This window comes from Phaenicophaeus curvirostris, chromosome 11 (genome assembly GCF_032191515.1).
Source record: "Phaenicophaeus curvirostris isolate KB17595 chromosome 11, BPBGC_Pcur_1.0, whole genome shotgun sequence".
Taxonomy (NCBI): Eukaryota; Metazoa; Chordata; class Aves; order Cuculiformes; family Cuculidae; genus Phaenicophaeus; species Phaenicophaeus curvirostris.
Genome location: NC_091402.1, coordinates 23,466,469 through 23,482,255, shown reverse-complemented (window position 1 = coordinate 23,482,255; position 15,787 = coordinate 23,466,469). Strand labels below are relative to the sequence as shown.

Sequence of the window (15,787 nt, the reverse complement as noted above, 5' to 3'; positions counted from 1 at the left end):
GGCAGTCTTGTTACTTCCCTAGTCAATTATTACTGCATTTATTATTCACACTGTTTTCCACAGTTTCCCTTCTCTGGTGTGGTTCATTATCTCTTGATGCAAGAAAATATACAGATTGGTGCAAAACTGCCTTAGCATAAGGTATAGGAATGTTCTATGTACTAGCAAAATGAAAGCTGTGAAACGCTTCTCAGTTTTAAAACATAAACCAAACACCCTATTCCATACTTTGACAGACTGTATATTAAAAGGTAGCCGCCAAATAAAGCAAAGGAGACTTCCTGAGCTCCACTGAGTAGCGACAATCAAGAGAATGAAGAAAAATTTTGGTTAGAAGAGAATTTGCTTGATGCAGGGCTTGACAAAAATGTGTAGGAATCCTCTTTTACCGGAAGGGAACATACATTTCAGCAGTGATAACCCTTACAGTTCCAAGTCCCAAAATATAACATATACTACATACTACGCCCCTATTACGTGCAATATACACTGCATTGCCTACACAAATGTCAATATTTAGTAACACATATGACATAGGCATATTAAGTTGGTTCTGATTGTACTTGCATCTGTATTGTGCCATCTTGAACCTTAGTAGGAGCAGTGGAGACAAGCGTTAAGAGGGGACACTGCATGACTGGCCTGTGCACGAACCGCTGTTTGGCTGGCAACCCTGCGGAGTTCTGTTTACATGATGACGCCATGGGAAGGAATGACCTATTAATACCACATAGTAGGGCAAGTACATTCAAGAGAACGCTTTAAAAAGTAATTTTTCCCTCAAGATTTTAACACGCAGAAAACTATAAATGGGCTGATTATGTCAGGTTTTTTTTCAACGCAGCAGTATGGCAATCACTGACGCACCTCCAGAAGAAGAATGGATATAATCATGAAGCTGAAGAAAGGTGATCTGCCAGTGAGTTTGTAGCCAATCTAGTTGCTAGAAGTATATGTACTTCAAAATGAGTGCTGAACTCTCACTGGAAGTCAACATAAGCTGACACTTTCACCTTTCTGAAAGTTACATATGCTGAATTGACAAAGGATACAGAACCTGTGTCTTGTACAAACCTCTCTTTTTGAAGTTTTTTATGGAAACTCTAAAATAGGAAATATAACATATTTGCAAGGCTTGTAGAAGTGCTACAAATAATCTTTGCCAGACATTGCTGGATACCTACTTGAGCCATCAGAGCTCAATGGTTAGAAAGATGCATTTCAGCTCTTACAAGTAATTAAGAATCAGTAATAAATTCTCTCAAAACATAAGAATTCTTTTCCAGAAATCCACTTAATTCCATACTTGGCTTTTTTTTTTTTAAGCAGTAGACGGACAATTCCCAGTGGTCACATTAGTGAGAATCCCTCAGCTAAAGCATTATACACAGCTCTAAAATAATTACCTCTTACAGCATATTCTCTGTGACATACACATATCAGAATGAATTATTCCTAGTTGAACAGCATTCGCTGCTGCTCAGCCTAGTTCCTTCTTCTTCAGGTCCTGATAGGGTTGAACGTTGCTCCATCCATGAACCACTTATCAAATTAAAAGGTAAGAATAATCTTGCTTCAGCACACTTCCTTCTAAAATATCTAGTACTGCTTGGTAACAATGACACGTCAGTGTCGTTGAAATCATTAAAAATTAGCTGTGAAAGGGACTTGGGGAGAATATCAGTCACCTCCCTTTCCACTCATAAGACAACTACGCCTGCATCATTGTTTCAAGACCTGCACTGATTGATGCTCTGCAATGCTTACAGGAATGCCATAGCAATATTTAATGAGTCTTCCTCAGAAAGTCCTCTTGAAACTGCAAATCAATTTCCTTGCTGCCACTGAATACAGTGGAAAACACTGAAAAAAATTAACAAAAAAGAATGTTGTTTTTTCCCCAGTCTGTGTTCACTATTTTTTTCACAGCAAGAACATCTCTTCTGTGAGCACTTAATATGAGTAAAAACCCTAAGCAATCACCCTTTCTGTTAATACCCTAAGTCTACAAAGTCAAAGTCAGGAAATAATCCTTAGAAGTAGCTAAACCTTTTTTCTTTCTTTTTTTTCTTGTGATGATACCTATCTCAGGTACCCACTCAAGAAGCAAGAGGTAAGGAACCCATCCTGTATGCCAGGATGAGTTAACTTTTATACAACTAGAGCAAGTTCGAGAGGACATGGTGAAATTCCCACCCAAGACAACACATTCCAGAAAGTGGAACCCATGTATTCCATTTCTTGCAAGCAAAATACAACAAAGAGAGCCTTCTAAACACCAAGTCACTAGGACAAAGACAACAAAACATTACTGCTTTTTTTTTAATAATTCCCTCAAACTTCGATGCAAATGCACAAATTCAAATGTTTTGTTTAGAATGAAATAGCAATTACTTGTTTCAAACGAACATTATGGTGCCTTCAATTAAAATAACTTTTTATCTTTGGACAAAGGTGACTTGCATGTATTTTCTTGTTTCTTAATTGACATAAAATTTGTGCAATGTTAATGCTAAATAGCACGAAAAATGGCTTGGGCCTCTCATACTTTGCACTTTGATTCTTTCTGTAGCTCAGAACCCCTTCTGTAAAATGGGAATAACGACCGCATTGAGATTATGTGAAGGTAAATTGATACGTCGGTAATCAAGAAAACCAACTGCAAAGACACTGATACCATGAACACCCTAGGAATCCTTGATTAAATTAATACCTTTGTTGGCAGAGCAGGAACCTAATAGTAATGAGAATATGTAACACAAGAAATGAACAAACAATTGAACACCTAAACAGTTCTGTCTCCCTGACCATTCTCCAGCAAGAATAAAGCAGAAGTATTGAAAAATATTAGGCAGCTCTTCAACTAAAGATAATCATATTCATAAAAGACACAAACTTAAAATTGCACAACCTTACTTCTAATATTTCCTAATACTCAAATACTTGACTTTGCATCTTTTAATGTATTTTTTTTTCTCCACAGTTAAAACATTACATACAACGTTTAAGACAAAAAATCAAAGAACACGAAAGTCCATTTGCCTAGCTTATGGCAATGCTTATCCCTCAATATTAAGACAGTGGTTTAGTATTTTGACACCTACCTCAATTACTTCTTTCAACTGAAATTGGCATAGTCAGTATTTGTGAGGCAAAAACAGATGAAACCTCGCATGGCTCCAAACAAAAGCAATTTTCACACGGCCTCTTATAAACTGAACAGCAACGAGCAAGGCTGGCACAACTTGATGTCCTATGAGCCATGCACAAAGGGAGCAGTTCCGAGAGAAGCCAAAAGTTTCTGGTACTGAACCCTGCAAGATCAGGCCCAACTTGCTAATGACTTTTCACAGGGCAGTGGGGATTAACCATAATGTGGCTTCTGCAGCCATTAGCAGCCTGAATGAAACAGGAAAAACTCTTTCTGACTTTGCAAGGCAATGGGTTGCGCCTTTTCCTTTTTGCTGAGAATAGACTCTTTTCTTTTCCCTGGACAAAACATGTTTTTTCTCACTAGACTTTACTTGGAAACGTTAAGGACGTGTCACCCCCTTCAGGGAAAGACAGGTCAACAATTAGACCTTCTTTAACAGAGGACTAAGTTGTTGTTGTACAGCCAATAAAAACTATTGAGATGGAATCAACCACAAAACCACGGGTCCTCTGTCTCATCCAGCTCCCTTCTCAGGCACTTGAAACTTCAGATTCAAGTCAACAGACTGGAGGAGCAGCCAAAAGTGCACAGAGACGTGGCTGCAGCCCCCATACCTGCCAGGCAACCTCCTCTCCTAGGGAGGCATATGGACAATGAGGTAGGAGCACCTTCGCCTCTCTGTACTGTTTCCCAGCCCACAAATACTGCCTCAACCATAGCCACAGCTCTCTTTCATGGGACTGCTTAAACATATCGGAAATTATCCAACACCTCTACTATTACTGCAGCTATCACTATTAACTGCTGGAAGTCTGGACATTAAAAATTCCACATGTCACACCTTGAAATTATGATTATTATTTTTTCTAAGAAAAACCTTGATCAAGCTATCCAATTTGCATGTGAGAAACGCCATAACTGATAGTTAACTGGACAGTTGCTGAATGCTAGGCACCAGTAAGAAATGAAAAGGAAAGTTTCAGACTATTACCTGTCCTTCTTTGGAATACAGCATCAGAGTTTGAAGAATATAAAGTGAATTTGATCAATTCAGCAGCTTACCTTAGAAAAACTGTAGATGCAGATGGAACGTGACACTGAACAGGGCTATAGCTGGCAATGTCTTTTTAAGTAAGGCAAGAAATCCTTCAACCTCCTAATTTTTCCCAGAGTTATCAACACTGATAACTGTCAACAGCGGCTAGTCTGCTAACCTAAATGAAGTTGTAAAACTTTAACATGGATGGACATCCCTAGGCAGGAAAACAAGTATACTCCAAATTCCCAGACTCAGCTTATTGCTCCTTCATCAGGATCAGACCATTTTTGCTGTAGACCTACAGAGAAGTTGTAAGCAATTGCAGGCTCACAAACACATTCCAAATTTTGAGGTCCTTGCAGTTATAATGAGATTCTTCTGAGTGTATCAAAAGCAGAACACAACCTACTGCAGTACTTCTTGCTAAATCTTCACTTTCTTTTTCTTTGAAATATCAATCCACTCATACCTGACAACGAACAGGCCTTCACTCTGGGTGACCTGGCCATCAGAGTTGGTGGAGAGTGTTGGATTATCAGAGGAAGTGAGTCCATACCAGCGAGGACAGCAAAGAATCAGGATCATCTGGGAGGACCTGAGGAAGAGTAGCTACTCATCTGCACGACAGAAAACCTTCATGGAACTGCAAAGTATCCCCTCAGTAATCACTACACTTGGGCGAGTTTGACTTCAGCTTTAGGAGTAACCAAGGCTACAGAGGCAATAACAGCTAGAAATGTTTCAGCAGACAGCTGAAGCCTTTACCTGCAATCCTCAAACCAACTGAAGATTTAGATTTGCTTCCGGTCATGAATAAAGGAGGGCTAAGCCTTGTAGCTGAGATGATGGAAAAGATAAAGGAGGAGGAAAGGAGGAGGAAAGGAGGAGGAAAGGAGGAGGAAAGGAGGAGGAAAGGAGGAGGAAAGGAGGAGGAAAGGAGGAGGAAAGGAGGAGGAAAGGAGGAGGAAAGGAGGAGGAAAGGAGGAGGAAAGGAGGAGGAAAGGAGGAGGAAAGGAGGAGGAAAGGAGGAGGAAAGGAGGAGGAAAGGAGGAGGAAAGGAGGAGGAAAGGAGGAGGAAAGGAGGAGGAAAGGAGGAGGAAAGGAGGAGGAAAGGAGGAGGAAAGGAGGAGGAAAGGAGGAGGAAAGGAAAGATTGCACAAAAAACCAAATTCAGCTTGTGCCCCTGCTACTAACCTCTGCTGGCATTTACATAATGCCAGTCTAGTCTGCTGTGCGACACAGAGCAGCCTGTGTACCCCTCATCACTATTAATTTTGACTCAGAGCACTGGGCTTGAAACAATGCACTGCTGAAACAGGAGTTTGTGCAAATATGGAGTCTTACCCAAGCATTTAGGGTTGGGTTTTTGTGTTTTTTTTCTTTTTTGTTTGTTTGTCTTTAAATTTAAAAAAAAAAATCTGAGATAACGTGATACTATAGAAGGCTGTGGTAATGTGATATAATTATCAAAGGAAAGCCGTAATATCAGCCCAACAGTTTACAAATACAGTGTTCAGTTCTACATGCAACGAGATCGCAAACAGTAAGCAAATAATATCACTACTCACAATAATTGCCACTTTAATTCACAGATTATCTCAGATGGTAACAGACAAAACACAAATCAAATGATACCCACAAATCCCAAACATTTTTCCCCGAGCTGACCCTTACATCATAATCTGACTGTATGTGGACACAACTTAGAGGAGTTTCAATTGCAGACTTGATACTGCAGAGAGCAAAGAGTAGAATCATAGACTCATAGAATAACCAGGTTGGAAGAGACCCACCGGATCATCGAGTCCAACCATTCCTATCAAACACTAAATCACGCCCCTTAGCACCTCGTCCACCCATGCCTTAAACACCTCCAGGGAAGGTGACTCAACTACCTCCCTGGGCAGCCTGTTCCAGTGCCCAGTGACCCTTTCTGTGAAGAATTTTTTCCTAATGTCCAGCCTAAATCTCCCCTGGCGGAGCTTGAAGCCATTCCCTCTTGTCCTGTCCCCTGTCACTTGGGAGAAGAGGCCAGCACCCTCCTCTCTACAACCTCCTTTCAGGTAGTTCTAGAGAGCAATGAGGTCTCCCCTCAGCCTCCTCTTCTCCAGGCTAAACAACCCCAGCTCTCTCAGCCGCTCCTCGTAAGACTTGTTCTCCAGCCCCCTCACCAGCTTTGTTGCTCTTCTCTGGACTCGCTCCAGATCCTCAACATCCTTCTTGTGGTGAGGGGCCCAGAAGTTATGAATGGTGTGATTGTTCAGAAGAAAATCAGGGCCTCCTCCTTCCCTTCATAGACATCAACTGAGTTAAATGCGAGGAACCTGGTCATTAGGCAAATTAATTCAGTGCTGTGATTGGTTAATGCAGCAGTGAAGATTCTCCCCCATTGTCCACCGAGTTCTGAAAACAGGAGCAGGCATCTGCTCTGCACAGGCTACCCCATCAACTCTCCTTTCACTACAGGTTTCACAAAGAGTCTTTCCATACGTTTATGGTTCCTGACACCAGAATTTATAAAGTACAGCAACAACACGTGAATAAATCCTCTGGCTCAGTGAAATAACATTTCTGAGAACGTTTATCTGCAGACTCCAAGACAACTCACTGGAAAAAATTAACTAGTCTAATAACAGGTTTACTACATGGTAACTACTCTGTGATCTGCACTGCCATCTACACACAAAGAGCTCTACTGTGCATTTATGTATATTTAAGACTTATAAGTTAATTATAATCTTCCATCCATTCTTATTAGTTATTTTAATGCAAAACCAGTCCTGATATTTAATAAAGCTCATTCTTCCACTTCTAAACTAGTTTGTCATATCTATTTTAACTTTTCAAGTCACGCCAACTTAAAATTCCAACAATGCAAACACCTTCCTCAGCAGGAAGAGCGTACATTTGTTTTCACAGTGGTTAAGGCTACTGCTGGAGAAAATACTTTGCTCATTTACTCTAATTATATGAAATCTTAGCTCTAGTGACCCCAGAGAACCATAAGATGTTTTTGTCAAAACGATGAATTCGTAGCATTAAGAGATGCCACCTGAACACTTGTTTATTCTGAAACATTACCTGGGCAGAGTAGGTATATTTTGATTTAGTATGTTAGGTGTTCAGGTTATCCAAAATTTTAATAAGAGATTGTATGCATGTTTATGCCTTGTTCAGATTTAATCTGTTTGGGTTTTTGGTTTTTTTAATTATTCTAAAGCAAAACACTATTACATCCTGAAGCAACAACTACCATCCATAAGGTGGAGGTAACGGGTGTAGCAAGACAAAGAGGTTCAGACACAAAGACAATAGCACATACTAACATTCAAGAAAACAATGTTAGCGTAGAGTTCTCCCTTCGAGGGCTGTCTGAATTTACAGTCCTTTCAAAGTGTAGCTATTGCTGTCCTGAACATAAATTAGAGCTCTGAACATAGAACCTCTGAATGAGGCTCTACCTCAATAACAAACTAAAAAGATTAGAATGGGCACTCAAGAAATTTCAGTAACCCAGAATCTTGCAACACACTTAATTGTGAGAAGACTTAGTCCATTTCTGCAGCTGTCTTAAAACACACTACAGCCTGCACAGAACAAGTACGCAACTACACATGCACTAATTAAATTTTTATAGTAAGAAAAAATGAGTGCCATCACAAAAGCAGACTATATTTTGTAGAGACATAATTCTCCTCTATCACTCTAACTACAAATCAGGAGCAAGGAGACATAAGAGAGTTAAACTCTCCAGTTACAACAGCTTAGCAACTAACCCTTACATAGTCCTTTAAAAAATGAGATACAGAAGTCACAGTATTATTACCTCAAACAAGGAAGAAGATGCAAACCTCAAATTCTTAAGAAAAGAAAAATCCTGGAAAAAAACCAAGAAATATTTAAAATCTTTCTTTCTTTCACCTCTGTCTCCTCATTAGTATGGGTTTGAGGTTCTTTCCTCCAGCAGCAGGAGCCAAGCTCCCAAGCAAGTGGCACACTTTGTTCTATGTTCTTTCAGGATATGGAATTCCTTTCCTTGTATCCTCTAAAAAAAAAAAAAGTTAAAACTCCTCACCCTGACTCCATCTGGCTGAAAATTTCTATGTGAACTCACATCACTAAGTGCTACAGGGCACACTAGTACCTAAACACGTGTAAATGATCAAAATATTAGAAGATAACTAGTAAGTCTGATCAAACAAAGTTTATGTGCACTTACTCCCAAAATTCCATCACTGGAGAAGTGGCATTTTGTAAAGAGACTTGACTGCAGTTGGTCATATTAAGTTTTTGAAATTCCACACAGTTTTCTATAAAAGAACAAAAAAGAGATTTCTATATTGACATGTAAGTACATTTCTTCTTATGCATCTCCTAGTTTATGCATCTTGAAAAGCCCCCATTCTGCAATACATTTCCGCTATGTGGTTAAAGGATTTCTGGGTATGTTAAAATGCCACAGCTGCTACTTCTGTAAAGCTGTACTTTGGTCATCATACCCCATGTCTCTCCCAGAAAAATATCCATGCAGCACAGCTGTGATGGCAAGGGCCAATAAAACCCTTGGGGGAGGAAAAGGTCACTTTGAGAAACCGAGGCAATTAATTGGGAAATACAACATACTCCTACTCCAGCCATTAGTTCAATGGCTACTGGTAACGACTGGCTTATGAAACCCCGACAGCAATGTGATTCCACTCTGGATTAACGTGGCACAGGGAGAGTCACTAGCTTATGAAGATGATCTCTAACAGAGAAAGGATATCAAAGCAGCTCAACACTGTCGAGGTGACACTTGGGTGTTTGAGTGGTGATCAATACTGGCTGCCAAAGTTGACACTGAAGTGCTCCATATCCGCTGGGCCCAAGACAAGTTGCCTAGCCAAACCTGAGCCTCAAGATTTCAGATAGTTTTAAGTGTGCTCAAAGAATATGCGAATGACCAGTTAAATTGCTGACAGACAGTGCAATTGGTACATGATGTGAAATCTGACAGTAATAAAATAAATAAATAAAAGAAAGCTTCAGGAACATGGAAATACAGGCATTGGTCTGTCTTCCTGCCATGGATGTCTGTGAACTTCGCATGCAATAAGCAGGGCACTGCAGATAAAAATAACCATGACAGGACAGATGCAGAGTCCTACACTGCTAACTCAAATACACACCTCATCTTTCAACTGCTTTGCATGTAGTAAGGATTATTTATCTGACTAAGGTTTTGGAAGCAGCTTGATGAACATTGTCCCTCAACATCCAGCATTAAAAAGAGTGAACCCAAAGCTCCATATTTAATATTTTCCTCTCCATTTAAACTCCTTCTGATTTCATCTGAGTGAAAGAGCAAGATTGCAACCTGTCATCAGCTCTTCAGCAGAATTCACTGACTGTACTCAGGCAGAATAGATATGATTGCAAATGAAACTCCGGGGATTTAGCCAGAATACTGTCCAGAATTAACAAAAACTAAAGTAGTCTTCTGCTTTCTGACATGATATTCTGCAGGAACAAATGCTTATACAGTGACCTAAACTGAAAAGGTATAAATCAGTCTTCAGGATTCCTTTGTGATGGTGTAGTGTGATGTGACTGGCCCATTTCCACAGACATTTCTACTAGAATAGCATTGTTCCTGACATTTTGATATATGAATTGACTACTTGCAAGTAATTGCATAGCAACCATCTCTACTGAGGTCATACCTGTATTCCAATCATGCCCACAGGTCGCCCAAGGAAGCTCTGTAGTAAAGCAGTTAAACAAATAGAAGATGGCCCATGCTAAAATGATGATGTAATATACATTTAGATGTGCCTCTATAACTTGGGTAGCATATCCGATGCCTAGAGAAAAAAAAGTGAGACAGCAGAAAGATTTTACTTTTCAGGTAATTTTAAAACAAATGCTTACTGCTGGAAGTTAAGACATACTTAAATTTTTACACATTTATTTTATTTTACTTCACATTTAACGCATTCTCTTGTGGTAAAACACGGAACTGTCTGTTACCTTCAAACAGAGGGCAAACTTTCCTCCAGCATGTAATGCCTCCTTCACTAGTAAACTGACCCAAAGCCGTCTCCAAGAAAAACACCGGTATTCCACAGCAAATGAAAAAAACCACATACGGGATGAGGAAAGCACCTACAAGCGAACATTCAGGGGAGGTATTGGTTATAATGAATACAGTTGCTTGGCAGCATAGTGAGAAATTAATTTTCTTTATAAAGGAAGGATCAACTATCAGCCACCTCTCAGGCCTTGTGCTTGAAAGTAGAGGAAGTGTTTACTCCTGGCCCCCAATATCACATGTTAAGCAGTAAGTCAATGTTGCAGATGAACAAAGACCAGACCAAAGTTCTTCAGTATACACTGAATTCTGCTTGTGTCTCTCAGACAGGGAGGAGACCACAGTCTTGCTCAGTCACAGATAGTCCTCCTCTGACTATCATCAAGTCAGTCTGCACTATCTTGTCTTCCTCACAGTTCTCAGGAAAGCAGGAATGAAGAAGTGTTATGGAATTAAATCCAAGAAGCCCTCTGTATGTTATTTAGATAAGCCTGATGATAAGGATTATCAGGAAAGGCAATGATGAAACAAACTTAGGAAAACAAATACACCAAAACCCAAACATCCCTACCTGCCACTATTGTCATGCTCTATTCATATTGATTAGAAAGCTAAGGCAACTAATTACAGCTGCTTTGACTTTCATCTTATTCAGACCCAACACCTCAAGAGAGATCTCCTCCCAAGCAGTCTCTTCCCTTAGCCAGGCAATTTGCCTCCAGTTTAATCTCAGATGCATCTCAAAGCAATAAATGTGGATTTCACACAGAATGGAATCCTTGCATCTAAAACATGGTTTCTCTGGATGATTTATGGTGCAAACAGTTTGAACAAGATCCTCACAGACCAGGGGAACCGCTTGTCAGCATCAAATTCAGCTAGGCCCACTCACACACTCAATCACAGCAACTTTAACATGGCAACTTGTTGAAAGTACTAGCTTTGACTCTATTTTCCCAATACTGTTCTACAGTAGGTATGCATCACGACAATTAGAGGACATCAGGCTTCCCAGCTTGCAAACAGATCATATTCCTAGAAGTATCTAATTCTAAACACTCAAAGAAATTAATTTTCCTAAAAAACACTGAATATCCATAAAAACAAATTAAAATGATAGAAGCTTATACCTGCCCTACCTGTTATGTCTCAGAGTGAAGACCAGAGAAAGGTCAGACCTCAGAAGTTCCACACTGCTGCTTCCAGACTTGTTCTGTTATTTCATAACCAGCTCACATATATTAACATTGCCTACACTTACCACACACTAAGTAGTTTTCAATATTTACATCTGATGCATTAAAAAAGTGCTGCTCTGGTCTAATTCCAGCAGGGCATTCCAGAGAGTTAGAAAAACACCAGTCATAGACCAATTCCTCACTGAACAAAACCAAAGTTGAATTGAACAAAACCAAAGATAAATTTCCCATGGTGCTAGGCCATGGCCAATTAAACTACGCACATTAATTCTGTTCTTAAAGAAAGAGTGGTGATAGAGTATGATATTCAAGTAATTACTTTTTCAATAAATCACCCAAAGACATGGTTAGAATTTTTTCTACCTAATGTTATCACCTTAAAAACAACAGCATCACATTATGAAGCTAGCATGTACATACAAATGCGACTGTATGAACAGAGAAATCTTCATTATATGCCAAGAAAATATTTCTATCCTTCCTTCTGCCAAAATTTCTCTGGGGAAACTCTGACAATCAACAAAAAACTGCATATCATACCCAGCATGTTAATATTGAGTACAACAGTACTTGGCAGCATCATTCTGAGAACAGGTGAATTCCCATTATCTTAGTTTTGTCAGCATACAGATACATAAAGAACAGAGCTACAGATTATGAATGCATCTCACACAGCAGCATTGTCCTTAGATAAACAGCATACAAGACAGGCCCAAACCACCCCGAGTTCATACAACCAGCCTAGTTCTAGGACAAGGGAAAGAAACTTGACACAGTCCTGTCAGCAAACCAGCCGTTGAAGAACAGATCTTTGCATGTCAGCCCCTAAACATCTTATTTTTCTCCCAGACTACATGCTTACACTGACACTGATTCAGGCCTTAAGCGGGGAGACTGCTGAATCCACGAAACTCCAAACTAAACTTGTAATCTACTTTTCTTTCCTCACTGATTTTCAGAGAAAGAAAAAAAAAGTAGTCTTCAATATTATCCAAAACAATTCATCTTCTTCAAAGTACACTACTGTGAAAAATAAACTACCACATTCTTTTCTACGTCAGACAAACCTACTTAAGTCTGCTCAGGTCTGTATTCACACAGAAGAAAACAGCATACTGATGTAACAGAACACTAACTTCTTCTGCATTAAAAATCGTAAATAAGTCAATTTACTACTAGAAAACAGACTTGTGAAAGTAAATCACACAATATTGGGCAGAAGAAGGAAAGAGAAACACCACGACTTTTTCTTAGTTGTCAGATATTTAACACTTCTCTACCCGCACATACACTGAAATCCTGATACCTGTCTCTTACTAGCATAAAAAATCACTGTAAAGTATTTTTAACTGTTTCTTTCCCACGTGTTTATGGCGAGCTGTAAATCAACATATGATGCCATCTTACCTCCTCCATTTTTGTAGCAAAGATATGGGAATCTCCATACATTTCCCAACCCAATAATCTCCCCTGCCACAGAAAGCACAAATTCAACCTTATTGTTCCAGTGACCTCTTTCATGAACTTTCTTATCATTGCTGTGGACGAGGTTGGTACTTGAGGCTTCTTGGTCCAAAGCATCTTCTGGTTTGCCATTAATGATAGGAATAGCCTTTTCAGCTGTCATGACTATTCAGCCTAGGGGAGAATATAAGAAGAACATACAGAGATTTTAAGCCACTTGTTAATAATAACTTCCAATGACTAATGAAAGCCCTCAGCATACCACTGTCTTCTTATTGCCTACGTGAATCTGCAGGTGAAAGTGAAGGAGGCAACTCTGTGAGGCTAGAAAAGTTGTAAAGAAAATAGGGAAATGGGAGGGGGCAGGGGAAACCAACCAGCTTAGCAGTAAGAGGTTTTAAGGTGCAGATAGTGAAGCCCTTCAAAAATCCCTCCCCAAGCAAAGATCCCAGCCTGAGAGACCTTCCAGAGGAGAGAGATTTGCACCTTCCAGGCATACAACTGAGAACAGAAGAAAGGGATGTGGGAACGGGCCCTGAAGAGCTCTGGCCTGCCTGGAGCAGTACGGGAGCTCTCGGAGGACTCACCTAGGGCTCTGCCTGCGCGGCTGGGAGAGGGACAGGGTCTCCGCGGCTGCCGCTCCTCGCCGCAGGAGGCACAGCGGTGAGCCGACAGCTCTGGGATAACGAGGAGCCGGGAAGCCTCGTCCTGTTCTGCGGCTGCTGCCCGGGGTTAGGATGCCCCCCGCGCTCGGCAGCCGGAATTCGCAAATGCTGAGCCTTCCTCAGAGCGATGGGATAACACCGCCTTCCCCCTCCGCCCCCTCGAGCTGCCCCGCCGGCTGCTCCCCCCTCCCGCTCCGCCCAGCATCCCAGCTGATGGGGGGCTGGAGAGGGGTGGTAGGCGACGTTGCTTAAAATTCAATCTAAATAGAAGGAAGAATAGGAAAAAATAATGTAATTCAAATTGAGATTTTTTTTTTTCCATTTAATACCCACCCACTCTCCATTTTTTTCAGGTCAGTGATTTCCACCTCACATCTCTCAACTCAGACCAAATACCTCTGCTATTGTCTCCACAGCTGCTCCTTGGCAAACGGCAAGCTCCAACTCAGGTTTTAGCTTCACATCTTCCCTTGCATCCAGCTCTCCACAGCAGCTACGATCATTGGTATGCTGCTCTGCAGCTACAGGAGATGCACTTTGGAATACTGGCTCTGAAATCCTGGATCACATTTAAGCGTGCTGGAGGATCCTGTCCCAGAGACAGCATACTCTTCCATGTGAATTCTCTTCCTCTTGCCCTTCAGCTCCTTGGACTTTCTACAGTGCCAGGAAACCCGTTATCCAGTGCTCCCCGAAGACAATGCAGAGATGCCCACGGATGTAGTTTGTAATAACTCAGGCTGACTCTGGAAGCTGGAGACTGGTCACACCCTGCTTGCACAGTGTGTTAACACACTGAAGCTCTGACTTGCATTGAACTTACAGAATTTTGATTTTAAATTCTGCATGTGACCAGAGCGGGTGTTGGGGCCTCATCCTACACTCTGCCTACAATATATTGCAGAAACACCTGCACATAGTGAGTGCAGGATGAAGCCTTTTTCTTATTGAATACAATCATACACAACACGAGTTAAACATACACTGCAAAATTAAAAATGCCAGCAGTAACACTATGATAGAACAGCAGAATTCTGACTTTCCTTCTTTTAAAGTATCCACCACAGATACCATTACTGGACATGGGTTTGGGTGGTCTTTTTGTGGGTTTGTTTTTAATGCAGCTGGTACTCACTAACTGAGGATGGAATAGACCTTTTTTTCCCCTAACCTACCTTTGTACAAACCAAACTCAACTTTGAGGGGGTTTTGTTGTTTTATTTCCCCCACTTCTTCAACTAGTTTTTCTGCAGGAATGAAAACAGGAATTGTTTTTCTGTGTTCCAGCCAGGCTGAGCAGGCTCAACAGGATACACTTAAACATCAAAGCTGAAATGAATTCTCATTCCATTCCTGAGAGAAACTCTAAAAATGACGGGAAGCTAAGAGACAGTGAACATTTGACCGATGGTTCAGTATGTGGGAGACTATCAGTAGTCTTCAGACTTCTGGTACCAGACCGAGGGGGCCTGCTCCAAAGAGTGGTGTATGGAGTGACTGGCAGGTGCAAAAGGTGTTTAGTCACTGCTGATTTGTTCAGTGTTTGAAATTATTAATTCCCAGTGACAAGTATTTTATCCACTGCTGTACCCTTGCACTGATTCCCATTCAGTCGCCTGCCAATTGAGGAAAGTAACTGCTAGCTGCTAATCTTATTGAATACTGTACCGGAATCTAGCACAGTGTTTCCAACATAAAACTTCCCAATTTTTAAAACAAGTTGAAAACTTTTTTTTTTTTTAATCTGGTGTAGCTTCCTCTTTTATAATGAAAAAAAAGGTCTTCAGTTACATGCTACATCTCAGTTCCCGCACTAACCATGTGCATCTCATGCTCATGAATTCATGCCTGATTCTGCCAGTTTGCTGGGAGATCTGCATGTGACATGCAGTCCGAGCTCAGTTTGAGACTGGGATGAGAGCAAACCTTGCAACAGGGCTGCGCTGCAAGACAAGAAACCAACTGTTACGAATATCAGAAGTCTGTTACTAGTAAAACAAATATCTAGTACTAAAACACTAGTTAAATAACTAAATTGGCATATATCCTGTAGAAGGGCTAGCAGCATAATACATCAAGTAATTTAGTTATGTCAAGCAGATTTCTTCTGCATTGTCTACTCATTCCTGATAACGCAGCACGAGTTCCACAGAAGCATTTAGAATTGCTGCCTCCAACCTTCTCACGAGAAGTTCG

The 15,787-nt window shown here is 40.7% G+C and overlaps 1 protein-coding gene across 2 annotated transcripts in view; it reads right to left on the bottom strand.

Moving 5' to 3' along the window:
- The window catches only part of LOC138725020 (sodium- and chloride-dependent GABA transporter 3), a 72,061-nt gene extending 58,049 nt beyond the window's left edge, over positions 1-14,012 (bottom strand). The window contains exons 1-5 of one of the 2 annotated variants that reach the window (XM_069865509.1): positions 13,988-14,012; positions 12,870-13,100; positions 10,203-10,337; positions 9,896-10,036; positions 8,413-8,503 (exon numbers count right to left, since the gene is read on the bottom strand). In XM_069865509.1, the coding sequence (XP_069721610.1) occupies positions 8,413-8,503; positions 9,896-10,036; positions 10,203-10,337; positions 12,870-13,089 (587 nt within the window). In that variant the 5' untranslated portion in view covers positions 13,090-13,100; positions 13,988-14,012. Of the gene's footprint in view, positions 1-8,412; positions 8,504-9,895; positions 10,037-10,202; positions 10,338-12,869; positions 13,101-13,513; positions 13,657-13,987 lie in introns of those variants that run through there. The other variant, XM_069865507.1, reaches the window with a different exon arrangement.
- Positions 14,013-15,787: the final 1,775 nt, after the last annotated feature.